The 25,603-nt window shown below is 37.5% G+C and overlaps 3 protein-coding genes across 4 annotated transcripts in view; 2 read left to right on the top strand and 1 right to left on the bottom strand.

Moving 5' to 3' along the window:
• Positions 1-25,603, top strand: part of LOC133520516 (uncharacterized) — a 111,604-nt gene that overhangs the window by 8,088 nt on the left and 77,913 nt on the right. The window lies entirely within an intron of this gene.
• LOC133520512 (meiosis-specific nuclear structural protein 1-like) lies at positions 214-10,735 on the bottom strand. The gene is made up of 9 exons (XM_061854981.1): positions 10,521-10,735; positions 10,272-10,448; positions 9,674-9,904; positions 9,145-9,371; positions 7,208-7,372; positions 6,464-6,542; positions 5,842-6,045; positions 3,707-3,891; positions 214-645 (listed from the first exon to the last, which is right to left on the bottom strand). The coding sequence occupies exons 1-9, from the start codon at positions 10,521-10,523 to the stop codon at positions 414-416; spliced, it is 1,503 nt and encodes a 500-aa protein (XP_061710965.1). The 5' UTR covers positions 10,524-10,735; the 3' UTR covers positions 214-413.
• LOC133520513 (myc box-dependent-interacting protein 1) overlaps positions 11,494-25,603 on the top strand; it is a 66,647-nt gene continuing 52,537 nt past the window's right edge. Inside the window, exon 1 of one of the 2 annotated variants that reach the window (XM_061854982.1) lies at positions 11,494-11,687. In XM_061854982.1, the coding sequence (XP_061710966.1) occupies positions 11,619-11,687 (69 nt within the window). In that variant the 5' untranslated portion in view covers positions 11,494-11,618. The remainder of the gene's footprint in view (positions 11,688-25,603) is intronic. The other variant, XM_061854983.1, reaches the window with a different exon arrangement.

The following is a 25,603-nucleotide window of genomic DNA, read 5'->3' on the forward strand; positions in this document are numbered from 1 at the left end:
CAGGCGAGTCGTATACTTGTTTGCCACCGACGTAGTATTAAAAAAAAAACACTTTATTATGTACATATAAAAAGTGTTGCTCGTATCCTAGGTCATCTCATGATGAATGGATATTCATTTTCAAATGGTTATTAATGTTATTATTTGCTGAATTTTAATTCGCCTATCGTCAGCCTGTTACAGGAACTGTTAGTCATGTAAATAAAACTTGGATTGTTACTGCACTTGTTAATTTAATACAAATACTGGTAAATCAAATTTGTATAAGTAAATATCACATTTTTAAACATGCTACATAAGTAATAAAGTTATCGAATGTAGTGTTTTTAGGACGGACATGGACATTCATATGATCCTTATATTCCGTATAAAAAAGAGGTCAAGACTAAAATATACAAAAGTGGTGTAAGGATCTAAAACTCCCTGAGCACCCTGCACTGCGCGTTGCACTTGGGATGCCGCTTGACGCCGGCGCCGGCCGCCAGCGCGGCGAGGTCGAGCGCGGCCAGCGCGGGCGCGCGCGCGGCGCCGGCGCGCACGGCCGCCAGGTCCGGCGCGTCGATGACGCCCGCCTGGATGTAGCCCAGGGTGGGCGGCACGTGCTCCGCGACGATCTTCTCGCGCTCCTTCGATACTTCTGCTTTCCTGGTGGGACAACTTCGTTTTAGTACTTGAGAATTATTTCGGCGAGCGGCCGGTAAGATAAAGAGAGAAAGTTTATTGTTCAAGTAGGCATATTACAATGCGCTTATGAACGTCAAATAAAGCTACACCGGCTCTAACCCTACACCTCTGACCCGAGAAGATTTAAATCCCCCCTCAATTGGAGGAGGGTATCCCAATATGGACCGGCAAGAAACTCGGCGGGACACATCTTTTCAAAACATTACATCTTATTATTAACATGCATTAAGAATAAAAATACAATTTAGATTACTATAGAAATCATGCAATTACATACAGTTGCTTTTAGAAAACATATCGAATTCTTACAAAGGGAAAAGAAAAATAAAATTAATAAAGAAATGAGAATATACATTATATAAATCTGACAGATTGCTATACCTACAAAAAATATTTGATGTGCTTTCTTACCTGAGCTATGTCTCCTATACAATGATTTTACATATACACATAATACAATTATTTTAATTGCTACTTGTTTTTACAGTTTCTGGTATGGACCATGCATGTTTGTCTGTCAAGTAGTCCTCGACTCTGTAATATGCCTTCTACATCAATGACTATTTTAAGTAATTCTTAAGAGCTATTAGCCAGGGTAATCTTAAAGCATCGTCAGGTAACTTGTTATAAAAATGAATGCATTGTCCAACGAATGACTTTTGTACTTTGCGGACACGAAACTTTCTGCTAGAAAGCTTATTTTTATTTCTAGTGTTATAGTTACGGGCATCTGAATTCTTAGTGAAGGAGTCTACATTCTTAACAACATACATAATACTATCATAGATGTATTGGGAAGCTACAGTTAAAATATTAATTTCTTTGAAAAGTTTTCTTAATGATTCACGTGCTATTAAGTTATATATAGAACGAATAGCTCTCTTTTGTAAGACAAATATAGTATGTATGTCAGCTGCTTTGCCCCAAACCAGAATACCATATGACATTACAGTATGAAAATAATTATAATAGACAAGGCGAGCTGTCTCAACATTGGTCAATTGCCTTATTCTCCTAACTGCGTAAGCGGCCGAACTGAATTTGTTAGCTAGCGTTCTCCATTGTAGATTTTTGTCCAATGTTAAACCAAGAAACAGTGCTTTATCTACCATCTCTAAGCATTCATTATTCAGAAGTATCCTAGTCTCGACTGGTTTAACATTCGGCAAAGAAAATCTAATACATTTGGTTTTTTTACCATTAAGAAGCAAATTGTTAATAGTAAACCAGTTACGTATCAACGAGTGTGCTATTAATTACACTGTAATCGGTAGATTTCCGATCAACTTTAAAAAGTAGTGATGTATCATCAGCAAAAAGAACTATTTCACAAAGGTTTTCTACTATACATGGCAAATCATTTATATAAACCAAAAACAGGAGTGGACCCAAAATAGAACCTTGTTGCACTCTTAATTGGACTACAGTTCCGCTAGACTGGGTTTTGTTTACAACTGTTTGTGTTCTATTGCTAAAATAGGAAGACATAAAGTTTAGGGCATTTTATGATAGACCATAGTGTTCTAATTTCATAATGAGCGTTCCATGCTCCACACAATCAAATGCTTTAGAAAGATCACAAAATATGCCAATTGCATCACAAAAATTTTCCCAAATATTATAAATATGTTTAATGAGTACCGAAGCAGCATCGGTCGTGGAACGGTCCTTTGTGAAACTGAACTGATTGCTTGTAAGTAATCTATGTCTGTTGAAGTGACCTAATAAGTCATTTAACATTAACTTTTCAAAAACTTTACTTAGTACAGGAAGTATTGATATTGGACGGAAATTAGTCATATCACTCGAATCACCCGATTTAAAAAGAGGTATGACTTTACTATATTTCATAAAATCTGGAAATACGCCTTGTGAAATTGAAATATTATAAATTACGGCTAAGGCGCTATTACGTCTATGACATGACTAAACTGATGTTCCCCATAAGTCTTCCGTTTTCTTTAAATTGAGTGACTTGAATGTTTTAAAAATATTTGCTGAATCTACTTGACTAAATTCAAAAATAATATTACATTTCTTAACATTAGCGCAAAGTAATGAATGAGCTCGAGACGAAGATGATTGTAGGCATTTCGTGGTATTAGACAACCGAGCTGGAGACTTAACCCTATGTTGGTCACTGCATTATGTTGTAAACACCCCGCGTCCTTTTAGTCTTTTCTATGGGAACGCGGCGGCAAGTGATTGGTAATTTTTTTATATAGTTGACTGTTAACTACAGCGTATCGTAATGAATGTTATAGTTGAGTGGGAGCCCACACATAAAAAGTGCACAATTTTAGTTTGGTATACAAAATCTTAATTCAACCATTACAGTCAACGAGTAGAAAAAAAAAACATTACACAACCGACAAACATTATAACATTTACTAAGTATAGCATCGTTTTAGTAAGAAAACGAAATGCAACAATTTCCTCTGGACGTTGGTAGCCATTCCTTCCTGTTCCTATCTGCCTGGGTCCTCTACTACTCGTAATATACCATTATGTTCCTCAATAAAACTGACCTCATGGTTTATTGATTACCGGCTGTACATGACAGCTTTTTTTAAGCTTTTAATTATTTTTTCATTTCTCATGCTCTGACAGTTGATTATAAGAAGCAGTTTGAAAGTATAACACGTGCGTGCGTTTTTAAAATTCGGTTCTAATTTAATGTATAATTTCCATTTCGATGTTAGCTCCAGATTAATAACGATTCTTTTACCTAAATTGTTAATTGAACATACCCTCAAAATATACTATACAAGTATGAATTTCGTTATATTTTGGAAAATACACATTTTTATTTTATTTAGTGTTTTACTCGGTTGAATATCTTCCAACTTTCACTTCGATCCAGCGCCAAAATATCTCGTCAGAATTTGCTGCTTTTCACCACTCTTTTAACAAAACAATCTACCTACTATCGTTATCCCTGAAACTACCTACTCTAGTTTCTAATTTTCCTTCCCTTTACTGGCCAATTTGAATTGCTCTGTACGAGTATACCGGTACTTACCAATCCTTGTAATAGTCGAAGACAGCTTTTGCCCTCGCATCCTCGAGACGTCGCTCGCTCTCCCTCCTTCTCGCGTTGTCCTCTATCTGCTGTTTCAGGTCTATCGAGTACTGACGCGCTTTCTCTTTCTTTATACGTTCTTTTTCGTGCTCTTTCGCGTCCAGAGCCGCTAGCTTGGCTTCTGACTGAAAACATTTTTTTTAGAGTGTAGTCTTAGAGTAAAGTTATTTACATTGACTCTGCCAAATATTTCCGATACGTTAATAGTACATTATGATACAAGTGTGCTAAGTTGGTCATTACATACGAGGCGACATTGTGCGCGCGAGCTGTAAGCGAGCGCGCAATAAGAAAGCCGATGTGTGTAATGACCATAGCATACGCGTTTCATACGACGTTTTTCAACACACTTGCGAGGAAAAAACAAAACTTTTTTTGTAAATACAGTAAAAGTACAATATTCAAAATGGCTTACCTACAGTTTTAACATCGAATAATTGCACCAAAGCGTGCTGGGCTTATGGCACTTATTCGCCAGTTCATTGAAGTAAGCTACCAACACGTTTTCCAAGAAAGACTGGGCGTTTTTGCTGATTTTCCATTGAATAAAAGTTTCATATGCCGCTAATTATTTTTCACCCGATTTTGATGGTTAAAGGCTATCGTTCTCGGCTCTTTCCTCTATTAGTATTACTGGCAGCGTCAATTTTATGTGTTCTTCAATTTCGTCAATATATAAACTAAAAACATGCAAAACTATACCAATTTTATGACAAATACGGAAATTGGCTGGCGCGATATTATTTTTTTACGCACGATTTCAATGCGCGCGCAAGGCAAAGGCGCTAACGAAATCGACAAGCAGCCAATGACAAAAAATTAAAAAAGCTAAGATTTCCGTATTTCTATTCGACGGATGGAGATCAAATCAATAAAATGTTATATTTATTCATTAATGTAATTTACGAGATAATTTAATCTATAAATTATGTTTGGTGTGATAAAACCTCTTTGAACTAACATTTGAAACCTTATAGTTGGTTAAAAAAAAAAGAGTATTACTCGACCTAATTAAGAAGGCTCCGTTTCCATGCATATTATTAGCAATCGGTTACCTCTTAACAAAGTCGGATAATATAATGAAAAAGCACGAGTGTTATAATATACTGAAAAAGCACGCGTGTTTAATATCTAGGATTATGAGCCAAAAATCGGTGGAATAAAAACGTCGTTTTGAGCAAGTGTGTTGAAATAGTTATTTACAGTACATATGGTGCTACTTTACCGCACTAGTGCTATAATTAGCACATTAATGAATTTAAACAGCAATAAATACTGTAAAATGTTGTACGATACATGTGCGAATACCTTCGGTCATGTTTTAATTTATCCCCCTCGTTGCGGATTTCCTATTTTTCGCACTTGTATCGTAATGTACTATTAACACACTAGTGCGGGAATGAGCACTTTCCGTGCCTATGTCAAAAGTTTAAAGGGCTATATGTGCTGTAAAAAGTTGTATGATACACGTGCGAATAGGATATTCGCAACTCGTGTCGATTTTAAACATTCCCTTCGGTCGTGTTTTAATTTTCCTACTTTCCGTACTTGTATCGTAAATAACGATTTCAGAGTCAGCCATGAAACAAATAAATTAAGCCATAGGTACGTTATCACAGGAGTACTCGACCACCAACCAAAAAAATAAGAAGAGATTTGATTTGTTTTTGTTGCTCCTGATCCCAACAACGAAAACAAGACAAGCGGAAGACTATAATTCGCCGTTCATTCATGCTAGGATTGTCAAATTTATGCGACTTCGTGGTTGTACTCCCATAAAAAAGTGTTCAGTATATTACTAAAGTTCAAGAAATTGCATACGATTTTCGTTACATTGCGGTATTTGATCGATCGACTGGATTCATTATACTCTGTAGTTAGCAATGTATCTAATATCGCATGCAAGTTCTTGACCCGTCGAAATGGGGTTTAAACGTTAAAAACACCCGGTACGAGTGAATTTCGGACTCCGCCGGTTAGGACACGCATTGTTCATAAATGAGCCTTGGTACGAGTATTAAAACAAACTTTTTTTTTATCTATAAAGGTCACAATACTCCATAATCTAAACCTACCTCCTTCCTAAACTCGAACTGCCTCTGTTTCTCCAGTTCAATTTCTTTCTTTTTGAGGTCCATCTGCGCCGTGAGGTCGGTCATGGTGCTGGCCCTCACGTACTCCTGCTTGCGACCCGCCGCTATGTCGTCCTGGATCTGTTTCTCTAGTAATTCGTGCTCTTGTAACAATTTGATTACATTGTCGCGATCTTGACGCTCCGCCTGATAAAAGGAATCCTCATTTAAGTCTGTTTTGGTTAAGTTCGTTCGTTTAAATCGAAAGAGGGCTGTTTCACAGAGCTATTGAAATGTACCTTCGCTTTAAATACGAATTGCAATGCTCGATCGCATGCAAAGTTGAAAATAGGAATGCTGTAAATTTAGAAAAACTAGGCCTTATTGGTTTAGATAGTCCCATTACCTCACAATGTTTTCTTTCACCGAAAAGCAATTGATAGATATCAAATGTTTCATACATACGATCCGGAAAACCCATTAGTACCCAAATAATTAGCTGATTACATTCAACACTAGGTTTTGAACCTGCGTTTGAACCTAAGAGAATTTGAAATAGAGGTGGATTGTCAAAAAAATAATGAACTTCATATAAATATTTAACATTTTGCACAAGTTGCATTACCTCGTCTGCCATGATTTTAGCACATATTTTTGCGTTTATTTCCTCTTTAATTCTCTCACAGCGTTCTCTTTCTGCAGTGCTGTAAAATAATGATCATGTTTTTATTTATTTCAAAAAAATGTAGGCACTATTTTAGTTTATTCGTAGTTAACACTTAATTTCCTTGGCACATCTTTAAACATCTAATATTAAAGTGCGTATTCCACCACGGTACCTATACAAAATCTTTAACAGGTAATAGGCCCGAGGGAAATGGTCAGGAAACGACGCTTCAATTCCTGATGTGCTACTTGAATATCGGCATCCAGCATTTCTAACCCTCAAACTCGAGGTCCTAAAGTACTTTAAGTTACCAGGCTATTGGACGCGAGACAGTTACAGAAGCGTTGGAGTCAGTAGCGACCTGCTGTTGTATATCTATGGCTACCTGCTCCTAGGCTTCCAGTCTAGCGAGGGAGCATTGCTTGACTCACCATGCGACACACGCCTACACGAACATCGCTATCTAACGTTGTGGTCTTTAAAACTACCAGGATAATACATTAGAAGCATATAGGAGTCACCAAATGGCGTATCGTATTGGAGCCTTGGAGGATTGTTTTGCTTATTTAATAAACTTAAGTAGAAACGGACCGTGATGGTCATTTTATCAGTGACCCTTGGTATAGCCCTTTCCAGACTCGTCAGTGCAGCATTTTTTTCCTGACAGGTTGGGAAAGCGCCTCAAAGGCCTTAGTCACTCACATAGAAGCGCTGCGGTCGGCGGCGGCCTGCTTTTGTTTCTCTATGGCCTCCTCCTCCTGAATAGCGAGCGCGCGTTGCTTGGCTCGCCATGCTTCGCGAGCTTTTTTGAAGGTCACCATCTCGCGTTGCGTTTTCTCCATGAGATCTCGCTTCTGTTTCAGCTCCCTGAAAATTGAGATACATATTTGGCCATACTACCTAGACTTCAAATGTAAAATATCTTGACCATATGCTGTACCTTCTGCGTTCGTAGTAATGACGACGGTATAATTATTGAAGAATTGTAAGTTGACAATGATTGAAAATTATCTAGCGAGCGTAGCGTAGCCCGAAAATATTTCAATAGAAATAACGCAATTTATACACACGATAGTATCTACCTTCATTTTAATTTGAGTCCCAATCAGGCGCAGATCCAGGATTTCGTAGAGAGAAAGGATGGGACAGGTTTCTGACAGCTTCGCATAGGCGAAGCTGACAGAAACCTGTCCCAGCAGCCCTATGGCTCGATATGGAAGGGTCTCAGTGAGGTTAAATTTCATGCGAGGCGTTAAGCCGAGTGTAGTATGGACACGAACCAATGTTGATTTGTCTCGAAAACGGAGGCCAAAGCCCGAGCTGCAGAAGAACCCTAACCACTGGTCATGTAGGGAGGTGAAAGTTTGTATGGAAGAAAAATTAAAACAGCTAATTTTCGTTTTTTGGATAAAAATCCATTTTTTTTGTATAAGTACTTAAAATGTGAAAGGAGTTAATTCATAAATGAATTCAACGTCCCTAATATATACGAAAAAGGTAAGCCCAAGAGTTAATATCGTGGCTAGAGCATTAAATTAGCTTAATATGATCCAAGGAACAATTGTACTAATCAGTGCGGGGGCAAAATTTTATGTGGGCAAGGTACGTTTAGCGAAGCCCTCTGGTGGCGCAAGAATACGAAAATTTTTACATTGTGGCCGAGGTATACTTATTCAAGGCGCGAGGCCCCTCGGACCGCGAGGCCGTAGGCGATGGCCCACGCCTAATGCCGCCTCTGGCTACCAAGCTGCACAACCTTTCTGAGACAAAAGTTGCACTTATTTCCCCTACAATTTGACATTACACGAGAGCACAGAAACTCAGAATTAATAAATTAAAAGCAACACCTATATAGGTCCCAAGGCAATTGCTCCTAATTAAAAGACCTGGCCAATCAGCCAACTCAGTAAATATTCTTTTGCAACTCTTTTTCTTAAGAATTGTTACTACTAGTAAAGCAGTATCTTCCACACATTATGTGTAGTATAGGTAAAGTTTAATGTCCTAAGGGGGTTGGTTGGATAATAGAAGGGATGGGTCTACTCAAAATTGCTCTGCCTGTGTAGATGGGCATCGCGCGAGGCAAATTCATGCGCGGCCAGGATGCCTCAGGCGAGGCGTGTCTTCATGTGTTTTGGCTCCTCTACACGATGGCCCAGCGTAGGCCAGTCCAAGGGACGCAGAGGGGAGTTAGAGGGAGCAAGTGATATTGTGGGTTCCTTTGAGTGGTTATTATAATAGAAACCCACGAGCAAGATTGCAATTATTTATTGGATAACTAATCACAAAGAACGATCTCGGTACAATAATAACAATATCACTCGCGTCGGTTCGGTACGTATATCGCACTCGCGAGAGCGGCGAGCGTAGGGACGAGAAGCGTGACCGCTCGCTAGAAGTGTCTGGCTCGCACTGGCTGCCGAGGCGGCGCGCGCGCGGCGCTCGTAGGCGATTCCCGGAAACTAGGGATTGGCGAAGGGCCGCCGGTTTTAGTGATGGGAAACCGTGTCGAATATGAGCTCGCCTCAATATTGCTATCTCATTCCACTGCATAGCTGTATCCCTTAGACTGGCGTACGATAGGCCATCATGTAGAGGAGCTTTTAGAATGAAGATTAAGGATGTAATAAAGGTCTTACCTCTGGTCCTCATCAGCAATGGTTCTCATGACATCATCAAGCATTTTCTGCTCAATGAGCGCATCTTCATACTGGCACTGTCTCTGCCTCTGCCTGTTCACCAACTGCTGCTGCAGTTCCTGACAGTATGCTGCAGTTTGCTGTATCTTCTGCTGTGCTTTTTCTTTTGCTTTCTGGTCATCGCCCAAGGCAGATAGGAGGGTGGAATTGGCCCGGTCTTCTTCAGCCTAAAGCCAGTATTTATTATTTAACACCTAACCTTACACACTTGAACATAATAACAGTATTTTGTATACTTCATATGCAAACAGAACCTAACCTATTGACCAATATGTCTTTCTCCTTCTTGTTGTTGGAAGCATCCAATATCTCATTCAGGGGACAGGAAGGGTCCTGTTTTTGGGAGCTTGACAAGTGGAAGATTCAATTTCAATGGTTCCATAGCCAATTTTGGCCAATTTTTCCATTTGGCAATAAAAGAACCCTAAGTCATGTCTATCTGTCTGTCACAGTTATTCTTCTTGCTCACCTTTTCCTGCAGCCTCCTATATTCATTATGCATTATCTGTTGCCGCAGATCCCGGCACACATAACCAGCTTGCAGTTTCTTCATCAGCATTCGCAGCTCTGGATCTCGCTCCCGCAGGTAGTGGCGACGCAGCAGTTCAGTAGCTTCTTCATGACGGACTTTAGCCACTTCACTGGCAAGGTCTGCTTCTTTTTTAGCTCGAGCATTGACAATTGCTGCATGATCTGTTCTCTAAAATGAACAACTTTGGGAATTATAGCAACCTAAAGTTTGAACCTCAACCTAACCTTACCTAAAGGTGGTCTGGAACAGATCACTTTTTAGCAATAAGACTGCTGTCGCCTACCTCTACTTGTGTTGCTATTTTATTCTGTATTATTTTATTACGGCAATTCATCATTGACATGCAATATACGAAAGAGCGTTATCATTGGAGTGTATCTTTCTAGGCAAGCCCTTTAATATAATCAGCTTTATGATAGAAGTATGGCATTGTTGATTTGTCTAGGTTTTGAGGATTCAATATGATATAATAAAGAACAAACCGAGGCAGCAAAGAAAACATTCAGCCCGCCAAAATTTGTAACCTATAACTTACCTCTTGGAAGTCCTTCTCCATCTGAGCTTCCTTCTCTATGAGGGCCAGGCAACGACCCATGCGGCCGTCAGCCATTCGATTGTTTAGCCATTGTGTGTCCAAGGCCCTCTGGAAGTAATCTAGCTCCGCTTTACGGGCGCGGAATATAGCATTCCGCGTTAGCTCGTTTTGAGGTTGCTTAAATAAAAATTTTGATTATTAAAAGCTCTAATACAATGTAAATAAAATAGAAATAAATTAGTATTGTACCATTGTAGTAAAAATAATAAACTCCGCTGGAAACCGTTCGTTAGCGGTGCTATAAAAACAAAATAAGAAGAATCTTCTAAAATTTCAATGCAAGATTGTCAATTTGTCAAATTTGTTTGTAAATAGAACAGATACGGTATACAATTAGGAATGAACATGTAGCGTTTGATGGTAGCAAAAATATTGTTCAAACGTGGTTCAAACAAAATTATATAGTGTGGCAGTTCTGCCAACCTAACTATGTAACGATGGTGTAACGCAAAGAGCATATAATCCAAGGAGTGTGGATTTATGAGGAGAGAAATCTCTTATGATAGAACTGGGGGCCTACCGCGAAAAACGAAATTTGCAAATTGCTGGGATCTTTCTCTTTTACTCTCACTAAGACATAAGTAGAGCGACAGAGAAAAATGCCCGCAATTGACGAACTTCGATTTTCGCGGTTATAGCCCTGTTGCAAAAGTATCCAGCTGTCAGCTATAAATAATAGTTCCAAATCTCGCCAGAGTAGCGCTAGAGTAGTTAAGAACCTAGGCGATATTGACGGAGTGAAGTGCGCTGTCTATGATTTGATTTTTTTGTTGAAGTACTCTAGGTATTGTAGCGCCACCTATTTAAGGTTTTTTGATGACACTTTTTGGTATATGACATGGAGATTCCTTTCCTTGCCTCCACCTTCCATAGTTTTGACGTTTGACGTTGACGTTTTGACAGACAACCATTTTTTTATTTATTTACTGTATGCTTTTTGCAGATTTGCCTTTTACATTTTTGGGCAGATTGTTTAGTCAATTTTGAGTTTAGCGCCATTTCATGTTACTGCAAATCTGATTGTAAATAAACATAAACGAAATGGACGCTTCCTAAGACGCCATCTAGTTTAAAATGATTAAATATGTTTCAATATAGCGCCAAGAGCCATCTATCGTTGACATTAGCAACTAGAAACAAGAATTATGTTCAGTCCGCCAGAGTGCCTTTCTCAGGGTAACACGCATTTGGATTTTGACGTGTGACAGTATAGAGCTGCAACCAAATCTGGGTGCAGATTGATGGTGTATCGAAATAAAGACGGTCGGTAATGAAACAGTGATTAAAATGGCTGAAAGTAAAAGTGCGTTAATCGCGAAATCAGTGCAAAAACATGCCGGACGGGCGAAGGAAAAGGTATTTATCGTTTTATGTTACCTTACGTGTAAGTGTTATGTTTGGTATGTGACGGTGTTTTCAAGATTTTAGACTGCCGAGTGCTGTGAAAGTGGGTTTTTGACGGGATTCGAGAGCCGGTCAGGTTTCTCGTGTCCCAGTGAGATCTCTAACCGGTGTTCGTGTGAAAATATTTTCACCTGTTGCTCGCGCACAGGTGTAGAGCCGACCTGCAATTCCGTAATTTTGTTTACATTGTGTCGTCGTCAGCTGCTCGTGTTGAGTCTATATAAGCGCCTAATTGATTATGACACGCGTCGCGTTATCATTTATTACCAGGGTTTACTGATACCTATTTATAGGCGCACCAGATGAGATAAATTTGGATTACGTACAGCTAATAAGCTTATAGATTATAAAAATTGGAAAGGCTGGCTTTTGGTCACAGATCTCAAGAGTAACTTGTAGAACCGTTTATGAAAATTGCTAACACGACACTGGGCGCATGTGAGTTGTCTAGGGAACTGTTCTAAATTTAAAAATAACACAGCAACAGTGGGCTTGAGCGGAGACAGGACAGAAGTCTGTGCTAGTTTCTCAGAAATATCATAGTTATTTTGACTCCTCTATTTTTGTGTTAGTGAGCTAAAATTTTTATGAATAATAAATTCTTCTCGAAGAACCTATCCTAGTTAATAGACTGCATCCCATTCACATAAATTACTTGCATTTGGTTACCTATTTTTGGTGCGGGAAGTAGGTCATTGTTTTGCTGTATGGCCTATATGTGTGTTTCAGTATTAAGATTCAAAGGAATCTTTTTAATTGTATATGTGTGAAGGTGTGTGCAACTTGTTCTAATGTCAAATGAGAATGATAAGTTAAAAAAATAATGATTTGGGGACAACCTTACACAGATTGACCTAGCCCCAAACTAAGCAAAGCCTGTACTATGGACATTAGGCGAATACATATGAATAAACATAGATAACATCCGTAACTTAGGAACATATATTCAATTCATGATAAACACACAAATAAATCCTTAAGTCCACCTTTTGTACTATAAGGTTTTCTTTTGTGCAATAAAGATTAAATAAATAAATGCCCTTACTGGGATTCAAACCCAGGATCTTGTAGGCAGGGTCACTACCAATTAGGCTAGGAGGCCATTAGCCCATTATCATAATGCCGTTAGTTAAAAAAGTAAAAAATTATTAAAGTTTTATTTAACGCTTTAACAGACAAAACAGTCAAACCTCATGGCCAATCTATAGTCCTAAAATTCTAAACAAGAAAAAATTACAAACAGATGATGTTATAGGGTGGTCTTTTTGGAGACAGTTGCCCTATAGAGGGTTAAATCAAAAACCGAATTCAGACACAACAATAAATGTCTGTTGGTGGGTGATCTTAAAGTGAGATTGGGAGTAAGAAGTTAAAGTCACTCTGCAGCTTTCAGAAATATTAAAGTAAACTTTGTTTATTTCAATGAAACTTTTGGATTTGTGTCATTTTGTTTGGAACATAGATAGATGTACTAAATTACAGCTGCTACTTATGATTTTTTTACTCATAATTTCACCGAGTGCAAGTTGGACTCGTGAACCAAGCATCCTGTACTGTACATTGTTACATGTTCATGTTAAAAAGTTTACTTTGTTCTTCCTAACAATCCACTGTGAAGATTGACCAAGTCACAAGGTCATTGTGACCAGTTCCCAGCAAACCAGAATTCAATTTGGTTGACTGTATGTAGGAGCATTCTCTACCCTACTACAGAGGCCCTACCGCGAAAAACACAATTCAAATTTACTCTATATGCCTCTCTATTGCTTAAATATGCAAGAGCGATAGAGACAGATAACATTTTTCAATGTTGGTTCCTAGGTAGGTATAGCGAGTTGCAAAAATAGCATGGACACATTATAAATTAAGTCATTAAGTGCAATTTTGCGGGGTATGCAAGTGTACTTATAGTTTAGTTTTAGATAGGTATACCTAACTGTATTGCATAATTGCTTGCCGGAATATTTGGTGGGGACTTAATGCCGTGCACTACTCGTCAATTTGCAAAATTAATAACGAATAAACTGAGGGGTCAACTCCGGGGTATGGATAAGTACGTTTAAGGAAACTAAATAAATATATATATTATATATAAATATATATTTTTTTTAAATTACCTATGCCATTAAAAAATTGGCATTTAGTTTCCTTAGACGTTCTTATCCATACCCCGGAGTTAACGGAATTCAATAAAAACACGGTGTATATATTTTTTTTTATAAAAAGTAATTATATGTTGCATATAGCGTTGTTGTAACACGGGCATTACATTTAATTCAACCAACCAATTGAAAACTATGACATATCAATGTCATTTCGAACATCAATCGTCGGAGATAGTATTTACTTTTAGTAGCAAATTTACACACTCGTACTAAACAATAAATAGATATGTAAACAGGCCCAAAGGCAAGAGTATACGCTCGTGAGGGCCTTATAAGATAAAAATAAATTATTGATTATCTCCGAAATGGAGTTAATTAGAATACCGGTGTCTTTGAGAAAGTTACTTAATTTAAGCTCAAGAATGCAACCTTGAAATTAAGAGCAATTCCTAGCTGAGCAACTTTTCAAATCTCGAATTTTTGAAGCTATGTTTCTGTCGCGCTGCGGTGGGCGGGAGCCGGAGCTATCTAAGTGTGAGTGCGCGCACACAGACGCGAGACTCGTGCGCTCGCTCATTGCGCGCCGTTCCGTCGACATCGCCCGCGAGCCAGACGGAATTTATTCTGCGCTGCCCGACGCAAGTTGTTTTTGTTGTTACCACGTAATATTGTTTTTCATTTTTATATTATACTGTACCTATTACACTCTAATACCAAACACCCTATCACCTGTACTAAATGTATTTTACACCTATGATGACGAAATAATAAATGATTGATTGATTGATTGATATTATTTACCATATAGGTAAAAACTGCAAAAAAGAATGATGTCTCAGCTTCGGTTGTCGTCGTACAGTCAAGTGCAAAAATATGTATCGAAAGAATCGTCTCATAAATATGGTACTACGCTCTTATTACACTGGAATAAGATGCTATGGGACATATTTTTGAGTAAGATGTCTACACCCATATTTTTACACTTGACTGTACCTATCCGTACCAGTAAGTTGGGAGTGATCATGGTGTGTTGTGAAATTTTGTAAGTAGGTATAAATATACCTATGGTTAAACTACAATCTATTTAACTTGTAGTACGATGGGGCTAAACTTGGGCCGCCTTATTGAAGAACGTATCGCAATGACAATCTGGGTAAAGTATGTTGGGATAATGCCGGACAATTTTGGGACCAATTGAGAGAACTCGTGAAAAAATGTTTTTTCGAGATCTCAACACGTGACAGATTCTTGCGTAGCGAATCGTTAAATAATAACCGTAGATTCGGCCTGAATTTTGGTAATCATCAATATAGAACGGTTTTAGTTGTGTACCTGTGTAAAGATGAGACATACTTTTTTTTAGGGTAACGAGTGTTTTGCCATCAAGGGAGAACATTGGATGGTGAAAAAAAGTTGCTTCTAATGGAAAGAGAATAAGGTATCACAAAGAAATAGGTCCGGTGTCTACCCTTTTGTATCCGATCTTAACCCGGATACAAAAATTGGTAAAATTGTGGCTCTCAAACTTTGATACCTATGTCATAAAGGCAATTTGATAACTAAACAATGTGCTAAGAAACCTCTTATTGTAAGGTTTACCCGAAGTAATAAAAAAAAAAACCACTAAAATAATAGATACGTTGCGTAGTTTTGACAATTTAAGATTTCATGAACTGTACAGGTTTAGGGAAAGTGTAAATGTATTGTTTATTGAATGGAATGTACTGGAAGATATTAAGTACTTAAGTAGGAGGGACAAAAATCAAAATAAAAAATAATCGTGCCCAGTCATTTTTAATGAAGGTCGCCAAAAAAATTAGAATCAAACTTAGAAATCAAAAAGACTAAGTAGTTCTTTAAAAAGGTCAAGGTCACTGAGAGCCCATCTTGAAGTATGGAAAATAATTAAAATTGCGATTTTGTTGGTTTAATTTTGCAATTATGTATATATATATATATAGTTTATATACAATCTTTTTTTTTATAAAATGTAAGGATCGTATGTAAAGAGTAAAGTAAATATATAGGAAAAGAGAGCCCTCTTGAAGCATTTTAAGGAAACTAATTTCGAAGCCCTATCTCTATTTTGTATCCGAAACTAGCAATGTATGTATGCGTGCACATCTACATATGCATCCGTATGTGTAGGTACTTTATTGCGAAAAATTGCTCATTTGCTATCTAATTTACTCGATTTTGTTATTTTCAACATGTATCATCATCCCTATATAATATAAATACTCTTTATTGCACACCTCAATAAAAGAAAACATACACATAAGCACAGGTAAACAACATGCGGTCTTATCGCTAAAAGGCAACCTTTGGGTTGCGGAAATTAAAAAAATTACATTGTCAGTAACCGTCGCGCTGGTAGTGGTACTGGATAAAAATAATGGTCCGAAAGTGTGATCAAGAAAACAATAAATGTGATAATTAAGGTCAGTAGGTAAATTGAAGAAAATTTAAAGTTTGATAATCACTGCTTTTTTTTTAAATAGGTAAAGATCTGATTGTTTCTGGTCCGATATTTACCTGGAAGGGTCAAGATCGGATATCGGTCTACAGCAGTGCTAGGTCTGTTAACACAATTACAAAAACAAACACAGTTTCATCACAATACGCAAAATAAATTACAGAGCGAAGATCGGATAGAAGGAAGAATTCGCGAAATTTACCTTGCTCTCTGTGATTGCACATAGCACAAGCCCGACTCCCTGAGCGACGTGGGGACACTGACAGTCGAGGCGCAATGAAACGGCGTCTTACACAATGTTGCCAACATTAAAAAATAAAGCCAAATTAGGGGGAAATGAATGTCCTACGTTCTTCACCCGCATCCGGTATTTACCCAACATACCTTAATCGTTGAACCGCCGCATTTCAAAATGGCCCTTATTTTGATATCGGCTAGCCGTAATGTAATACGGCGGATTATACAATACGACTGCGATACTTATATATAAATCCCCTCGTCAATGTAATTTCATTAAATTTGCTATCTAGTGGCAAACATCAAAGTAGTTATCTTTTACTTGTGACGCACAAGTGTGAGCAATGTAAAATACTATATTTCTAAAAAAATTGCCTACTACGTAATAAAAGAAAATGTGATTATTAAATTATAATACGAAAGGTGGTCATCGCAAAATGCTGTCGTTTTATTTAAAATAATGAAATAATTAGACCAGTTCCGAAAGTACCGAGAAATCCCGGTTCTTTAAAACAGTACCGGTTCTGCAATCCCTAATAAGGATGTTATGCCCATCACTATTCCTTCTGTGTACGTATATTTAGAAACTGTCTCCGCCTCCAATTCGTGCGATAAGGACAACTGCAGCTCGGACCGAAATTCACTCGCAAAAAACTCAAAAATCGAGGTTTCGCTCTCGACTGTTTCCTCCTCCAAAACGCAACTAATCATTATGAAATTTTGGAAATTGCAAGAGGAAGAAATAATCTATGCCGCTATGTTTTGATTTTTTGGATATTTTTTGTCATATTTGTATACTGTGCCTTTTTTTACAGCCAATTCAATTTAGCCGTTTTTGCGATTTTCGAGGCGCTGTATCTTTCTTCAAAATAAAATAATCCAAAAAAGCAAAACATAGCGGCACAGATATTGATGATATTGATCTTATTTGAAAAAATCACTGCTCTAGGTTAAAAATCCAGGGAGGAATCAGTCGAGAGCGTTTGTATGGAAAAATCGCAACTAGGAATTCCTCTTAACGGAAATAAAAAAAATATAACTAATAACTAGACTAGGTAGCTAATGCTTGGTTTTAGTTTAAAAAATACTTCGCCGTTGCCTAATGAAAGAAAAGTCATGTTAAATTTGCAAATACGGTGAGTGTATTATTGGCGTCAAATGAAGTCTTGTATAAGTAGGTTAGATTAGATGCTGAGATTGTGAGATGTCGGTAAGATCCTTAATGTTTTAAACCGGTCACCATCATAGGTAACGTGTTTTTCCTACTAATAAATCTAATAATATTGCTTAAGCCTCGTAAGTTATTAACCCTTCATTGATCATGCAACACGATCCATTCACAAGACTTGGACAAGTTATGTTGTTAACGTTCCTAACATAAAAAGTCATATGTAAGGATTAAGTTGAAACATGCAACGCCGTTTTGTATTCGGGTCTTAACATCTGGCCAGCGAGGCTGATGGTGCGTTGACCTGAGACCGTTTCATAATAAATTCAACTTTAATCGATAGTCGTAGGCTTTCCCGTTCGAAGACTTGGGAGAGAACAGATCGTTTGAATTTTTTAGTCTTTGGAAATTTCATTACAATGTGATATATGTACTTTAATACTTAAGTACCGCAGAGAAAACAAACAAAGAAAATTGATTTTTTCCTATAACTACTTACTTAGAACCTGTTCCTTTTTGGAATTTATTCCAAAGTTAAAGGTTGTGCCATTGTGATAATTTGGTCTGCTGAGTAAAGTTGCCAATGTTGCCATCAGATACATACATATATCGAAACGGCCAAGATGCTCACAAATATCTGAAAACGCCTCTATTTTCAAAGCGTTAGAGTGCGTGTTCAGATATTTTTGAGCTCCTTGACCGCTCCGATATATCTTATGGTCACTGTACAATACTGACGGAGGGATGTAAACATTGTAGAGGGTTACTTAGATACACGAAATAAAAGGTATTCATGCTCTTTAATATCATGAATTACACAAGTACTGAAGCGTACACTGCAGCAATGCACAGTTAAACCAACACAGTAATCAACCAAGTTGATAGAATGATCGATACAAACTATAATAATATCGTTCACGATTTATCACGAAGTTCAAGTGGCGTGTAATTGTTAACGACTCACATGAATACGGTCTAAAGGTTACCACTTATAAATAATGTTTAACTGATATCATTTTCTCTGTTATTGCATTTTAAGTAGTACCAACCGTCCGGATTTACGTCCTTCCGTTAAGAATTCGGAATTTCCGGATTTTAATTAGTCTGGCATTTACGCCTAGCATCGTATTCCCATTGCTGGCGTGCAGGGAATGGCACGCTTAGACTAACCAATAGAACTGTGACTGTGAAATTCGTATAAAAACCGTGCACAATGGGAGAGTCCGCGTACTGGTTTGACTCGCATGCGCCCGTTTAGCGATTGGAGTAACACCCTCTGTTAATGACAGCCTTTTTATAGTTGGAAATGCTCGAGCTCCTCATGATATTTTAACTCAGTCTAATAGTTTAGCAAACGCAAAAAACAGCAAGAAACATATTTTATTCTGTGATCATGTCGTCGATTAAGATTTTATTTCTTATAATTTTTTAATTCTATATCAAAAGAATAAAAAACGGTTCAGTTTCAATTCGACCTCCATCTTCCATAGAGCCGGCATCCGAACCGCCTTGGCCTAATACCTCCGCACGATGACAATGAGTTATTATATTCTAAACGGTTATGCAAACATGCAAATGTAGGGTGACATGTTGTGGTGATTGCGAACTACAGGTGATGGTTGGGCATAATAGGTAATACTTGACATTGCGCCCGTTCCGTCTTTTTCCAATTGCGTTGTAAAAAAAAAAGAAAAATGAACCGACAAAATACCGCTCTGAAAAACGATAATAGCATACCGGTATTCTAGAGTCAGACCAAGCTAAGTTGGCAGCAATTTTGATAGCCAAGCCTGTGCAAGTGTTAAGTAAACATGATAATTTCATAGATGTTTGACTTTTAAAATAACACTTGCACTATACGGGCTATCAAAATCGCTGCCAACTTATCTTGGTCTGACTCTACGTATTCAAAATTAGGAGAACACAGTAAGTACGTAAGTAGATATACATTATTGCCACAAAAGAAAACAAATTCAACAACAGAACAAACAATGTAACATGAACATATTCATACAACAAGTTTAACATTTGGATTGTGTAAAGTCCAAGTTCAACATGCAGAGTTTGTAAGGATTATCTTGAAAATGTTGAATCAAATCCGATATCACCTCGATCTCCGTTATGCATAAGCGTAATAAATTTTGGCTATCTCGATAGTTTCGAACTCTTAACTCTAACGTTATCTGCGACATCCATAACTACTGTAACTATTAAATAACTGGTCAAGAGCATGTCGGGCCACGCTCAGTGTAGGGTTCCGTAGTTACTCTTCCGTCACAATAAGCTAAACTGGAGCTTAAAGTATAGTAAATTGTTAACCAAGGGATGAAACGGTACCTTTCACCCGAGTTAAACAAATAGGCAAATTTGCATAATCAGTACCTAATTAAAGTAAGTCTTTTTACTATGAAGAGAAAACTTTTTGCGATAACTCAAAAACAGCTAAACTGATCATGTCCGCTATAGTTTTCATTTAATGTCTTTCTTAAGCTCTACTTCCACGATTTTTTTCATATTTTTTGGACCTATGGTTCAAAAGTTAGAGGGGGGGGGACACATTTTTTTTTCTTCCGGAGCGATTATCTCCGAATATATTCACTTTATCAAAAAATGTTTCTTGAAAACCCCTATTAGTTTTGAAAGACCTTTCCAACGATACCCCATACTCTAGTGTTGAAGCGAAAAAAAAAAATTCACCCCCACTTTACGTGTAGGGGAGGTACCCTAAAAAAAATTAAATTTTTAGATTTTATTGTACGACTTTGTCGGCTTTATTGATTTATATATCCATGCCAAATTTCAGCTTTCTAGCACTAACGACCACGGAGCAAAGCCTCGGACAGACAGACAGACAGACAGACAGACAGACGGACATGGCGAAACTATAAGGGTTCCGTTTTATGCCATTTGGCTACGGAACCCTAAAAACGGAATGCGAATACTAGCAAAATAAATTATTTCAGCATCTTGAAACCAACCAAAACCTCTTAGACTTAGCTGGCCTGGAAACTGGAACTAGCAAAGTTTTATGGTTTTTCAAAATCGCTCGTAAGTCATAAAACTCATAAATAATAAACAAAGTAGGTTTTAGGTTTAATTTTGTTTTTCTATAGCGAAGTCAGGAATGATTGACATCACAAACAAATAAACCATCCCGTTTATTACATAAGCTTAATCTGCTTACATGTTATTCTGACCTAAATCCCTACCCCGGCGCAGTTCATAGTATCGTAATCACTCAACAGTATCTTAACTTGATGCTAACTTCAATATTTCCGTCTTTACCGTTCATCTACTTTGCCATGCCAATGGTAAACATTTTTTTGATCTTAATTCACAAGTTGAAAGGTGTGAAACAGCTTATGATACTAAATAATCCCATGCCATTTGAATGAAGACAAGAAGATGAATCATAGCGTGGTGTCGAACTGTCGATATTAAGTCTTACTTACAAATTCATTTATGGAGGTCTAAATGCCACTGTAATAGTCCTCGACCCCAGGCGAGATTGCCGCCTTACGGCATTTCTGTAATATTTCAAAACGTAGCGTTTCGTTAAGTAGCTTTAAAATGGTTAACATAGACAATTCAAGTAGCCGATGGCGCGAATGACGCGTTCGCGATATACATAAACTGTGCTACTCAGGAATCTCGTCTCGGGATACTGTGTAATACTCAAACTGCGACGTCGCGAACTATTTACCTTTTATCGGCTTGTTTGTCTAACGAATGTGGTCTTCATTACTTCCAACTTTCAAGACTTACTTCGCTAATTATACGCGTCATTTACTACATTCTTCAACTCGCTACGCACCATTCGGACATAGTTTTAGATCTCCACAAATAGTGTTTTAACCTTTTCGACGCCGAGTCAAACACAAAAGCTGTCACTCAGATGCCACGTCGCTTATGTTGCTTTGTGGACTGTGACGGATTAATCCGTCTTTGGCATTGGACCTGCGGTTCGGATATATCCGTCGTTGGCGTCGAAAAGGTTAAAAGACGACTTTCTGTTTTAGTAAATACGTTATTTTTTCAGAATTTGCGTTGTTTGATTGTTGTCTAATATTAAATAATTCGTTAATACTGATTGAAGGTGAGACAAAAGTACCTACTGAATGTAACAGTAGTTAATAATTGGAATACCTTCAAGTTTTACGCTCTAAAAGCAGGTAAATAATACTATGTTACGCTTGTGCAATGGTTTAATTGCATTTAGCTATAGTTACATTTTTACTGCCCACATTTGCGGGATGTTTCAATGAATGTACCGTGTTGATAATGATATGATTTTATTGATAATGATATGAATTTACAGATCTTTTTAATGGTTACATTTTCAAATTTTATTTATACATTTAGAATGTAGTTTAACTGGAAGAAAACGTATATACGTATATACGTGGAATATTGCCTGAGATAAAAATGGTGGGGATCCGTTTAAGGGCATACTCGGCAGTCGGTTTCGTGTTCTGATTAGGAAAATGTAGAAAAAAATGTTATTGACGCGATTTTTTTTTGTTCTTTGTATGGAGGGTTGGCCGACTTAGACGACCTGACTCATAGAAAAAAAAATGTTCGCGTCATATATTTTTTTCTACTTTTTGTAAGCTTTTTATTTAACTTGCCCGCGGACCCCAGGCTCCCAAGCCATGGCAAATAATTCCGGGACCACGCGAGGAAGATGATGATGTGAGAGTATCTATCACAATTAGACTGTGATAGATACTTCTATGACCGCGTAACGTAATATACAGACATATTTGGAAAATTAACTCATAACTTCTTTATTCCCTGACCCTGTAAGGGCACAGCAATATATTCTTATACAATAAGTACTTATAATTAAAACTAATCTTATTAATTACATTGCACAGATGTATGTAACAAATAAACTGGCATTCTATTTTTTCGGAAAGGTATCATCAAAAAACTCCTGTAAAGAATAATAACTTTTATCTAATAAATAATTATTTGAGGTTGGTAGGTAGATACTTTTAGTGCGTTTTTTCATACGTCGGTGCTAACTGTATGTTGTATTATATTATAAATGGTAACACCTACAATAAGAAGCTCCATCGCCGCTCGACAATGAGTTTGCATTTGTTACTTTTTCCTTGGCGCACCTTTTGCAATCCGTACGGTACTACGAGTACTACCGTTACTCAAAATCTTGTAAAAACTCACTGCAATCGCAAGTCGCAATTGTTCCGGTCGAGGTACATGTAGGTTTACAGTCAACAATAACTATACACTCAAAGGGACAAAGATATGTAACATCGAATTTTACTCTCATTTTCGCGTTTTAATTATTCTAATCCCCTGGAAAAGCTATATCCGGTTAATGGTAGGTTTTGTACTCATATTTTGGCCTCTAATGCGTCATTAAACAGATCTTTATTTACTACAAAGAATTTTGCAAATAATTAGGTACCATATCAAATCCAAAGCTATTTTGACTAACTCCGGTCCTTCATCTTCTTCTTCCTTGGATTTTTTTTTTAATTCTACGTCGGTAGCAAACAAGCATAGGGCCCGCCTGACCTTATGACGTTAAGCCGTCTCAGTAGCGTATGGACACCTGTAACGCCAGAGGTATTTTGTACCGATGTGATAATCTGAGAAAATTATACATTTTGTGTACGATTCAGAGATACACTCTTATAAAATTCAGTGATCTATCGGCCTAATTTCAAGCTGGGTTTAACCTTCTGACGACTCGCGTCGTACACATACCTAGTACATTGGCCCCAATTAATTTTTGACTCCGTCAGACAGAGTTAAAATTTAAAATTAAACTGGCGAATATTGAAACCCAGTCGTCAGGAGGTTAACGAGTACCGGTACCTACTTATTTATAGTCTTAAATTAAAAGTTACTGAGATAATATTTACTCATATAACTGATATAACATACGAGTCAAAAAAATCACATGATGATGAATCTAAATATTCTAAAAATACTTACCTATATAGAAAAATACATTTACACGAAAACAAACCGTCTACGTTGTTTACCAAAATCATAACAGGATCCTGACATGTTTCATATGTATGTAATTAAACATTGTGCAACGTATGTGTTTGGTGTAAGATTCAAAATTGAACAAATATAATTAAACGTTTGTAAACCTGAAATAGCAGCGCGCAGCTTTCCTTTGCTGGTGTTAACTTGGGCGTAAACCGGCAGCGGCATTTATTATTCGTTGAATAACCATACTTTATTGCACTGAAACAAATACAATACGGAAAATGTGAAGAGAGTCTGTAAAAATGAGTTTAGAGAACACTGCTAGATTTCGTAACCTTAATGTCATCCTAGTTCTAATAATTTATTCTGTGGTCATGAAACAAATCATCTCACACAGTAGCTGCATGACTCTGAGCCCAGCCTTTGCTCATCCCATAAATATGGTGACATAAGATAAGGGCATAACATGACTTTTTGATTACTAGTATGTATAAGGGCATGCATGGAATTGTGTGTCAATGTCATCGTATTTTGTTATAATTTGCTTGTTGTTTTTTATAAATAAGAAGAGTTTGACAGTACGCAATAGGATGACAGGTACTGCCACCATATTGCGTGCGTGGTTCAACCAGCTCTTTGTTTATTCTACTCACAAAATTCCAGCTGCAAAATGCATGGCCGCTGTACCTCTTTCTTCTAAAAGATTTAGCAAAATTTTATGGTTTATATAATACTATAATAACGCCTCCGCTAAGATATTAAGTGGTTTATTTACGGCTCTTTGCCCAACCTATACCTATCCACCCACTTGTCGATGAAAACACCTTTATCACTATTGACATTGCGTGATCATCTTCAGTACTTTTACTTTGGCACGCCACACCACCCACCGCATCAGCAAAGATACTTCGGAAGAATTTAAATCAGGTAATACCTTGAGTGTGGATTGCCCGAAAGCCGCAAATCGACATTAATTATAACATTAAGGACCACGATTTGGGCCTGAATTTGTGACACCTTTTAAATAATACGGAATTTACCATGTGAGGACAATTTCATGTTTCCGAAAAATATGCATTCGTATTACATCTTTCCACAAAAATATACTTAAGGAACATTTACAAAGTACACTGGATTCTCCAGGGGAAAATTGACATGTTAAATTAAACCTCATCGTTTCTGATAGACTACTAAGGGCCTGTTTCACAATGACCAAGTAAAGTCCTGAATAAGCTACTTGCCACTTATATGACGAATTAAGTCATCGTTGACGTTTCACAATCTTCAAATAAGCTCAACTGGCAGATAAAGTGAATGTTTTGCAGGAAGTTATATCTGGCAGTTAATCTGTTTGTTAATTAGCTATTCGATACTTTACTAAGACTTAGTGACACAGACCCTAATACTTATTTGGCGAGCGACCATGACCAAACCTTGCCTTGAAACGCATGCAGCAACCATAAGATTGTAAACACAGCATTAAATGCAAACACCTCCCTTTGAATGATAACGGCAGAGTTCAAAGGCATTAAAGGTCGCCACGACAGTTAGCACAACTGTGTTCGTCATGGGAACGCTCATGAATGGGCCACCAGGGCCTTTTTACTATTCCCACTCATTCGCTCGGTTTATCATTGTGATGTATACTTGTCATTTTTGCTGAACTCCTATGCCAGCGTATAATTGATAAATGATAACGAGTAAGTTAATAATATACATTGTCTTAAATTGTCGAAGCGCTGGTGGCCTAGCGGTAAGAGCGTGCGACTTGCAATCCGGAAGTCGCGAGTTCAAATCCCGGCTCGTACCAATGAGTTTTTCGGAACTTATGTACGAAATATCATTTGATATTTACCAATCGCTTTTAGGTGAAGGAAAACATCGTGAGGAAACCGGACTAATCCCAACAAGG

Source organism: Cydia pomonella, chromosome 8 (assembly GCF_033807575.1).
Source record: "Cydia pomonella isolate Wapato2018A chromosome 8, ilCydPomo1, whole genome shotgun sequence".
NCBI lineage: Eukaryota > Metazoa > Arthropoda > Insecta > Lepidoptera > Tortricidae > Cydia > Cydia pomonella.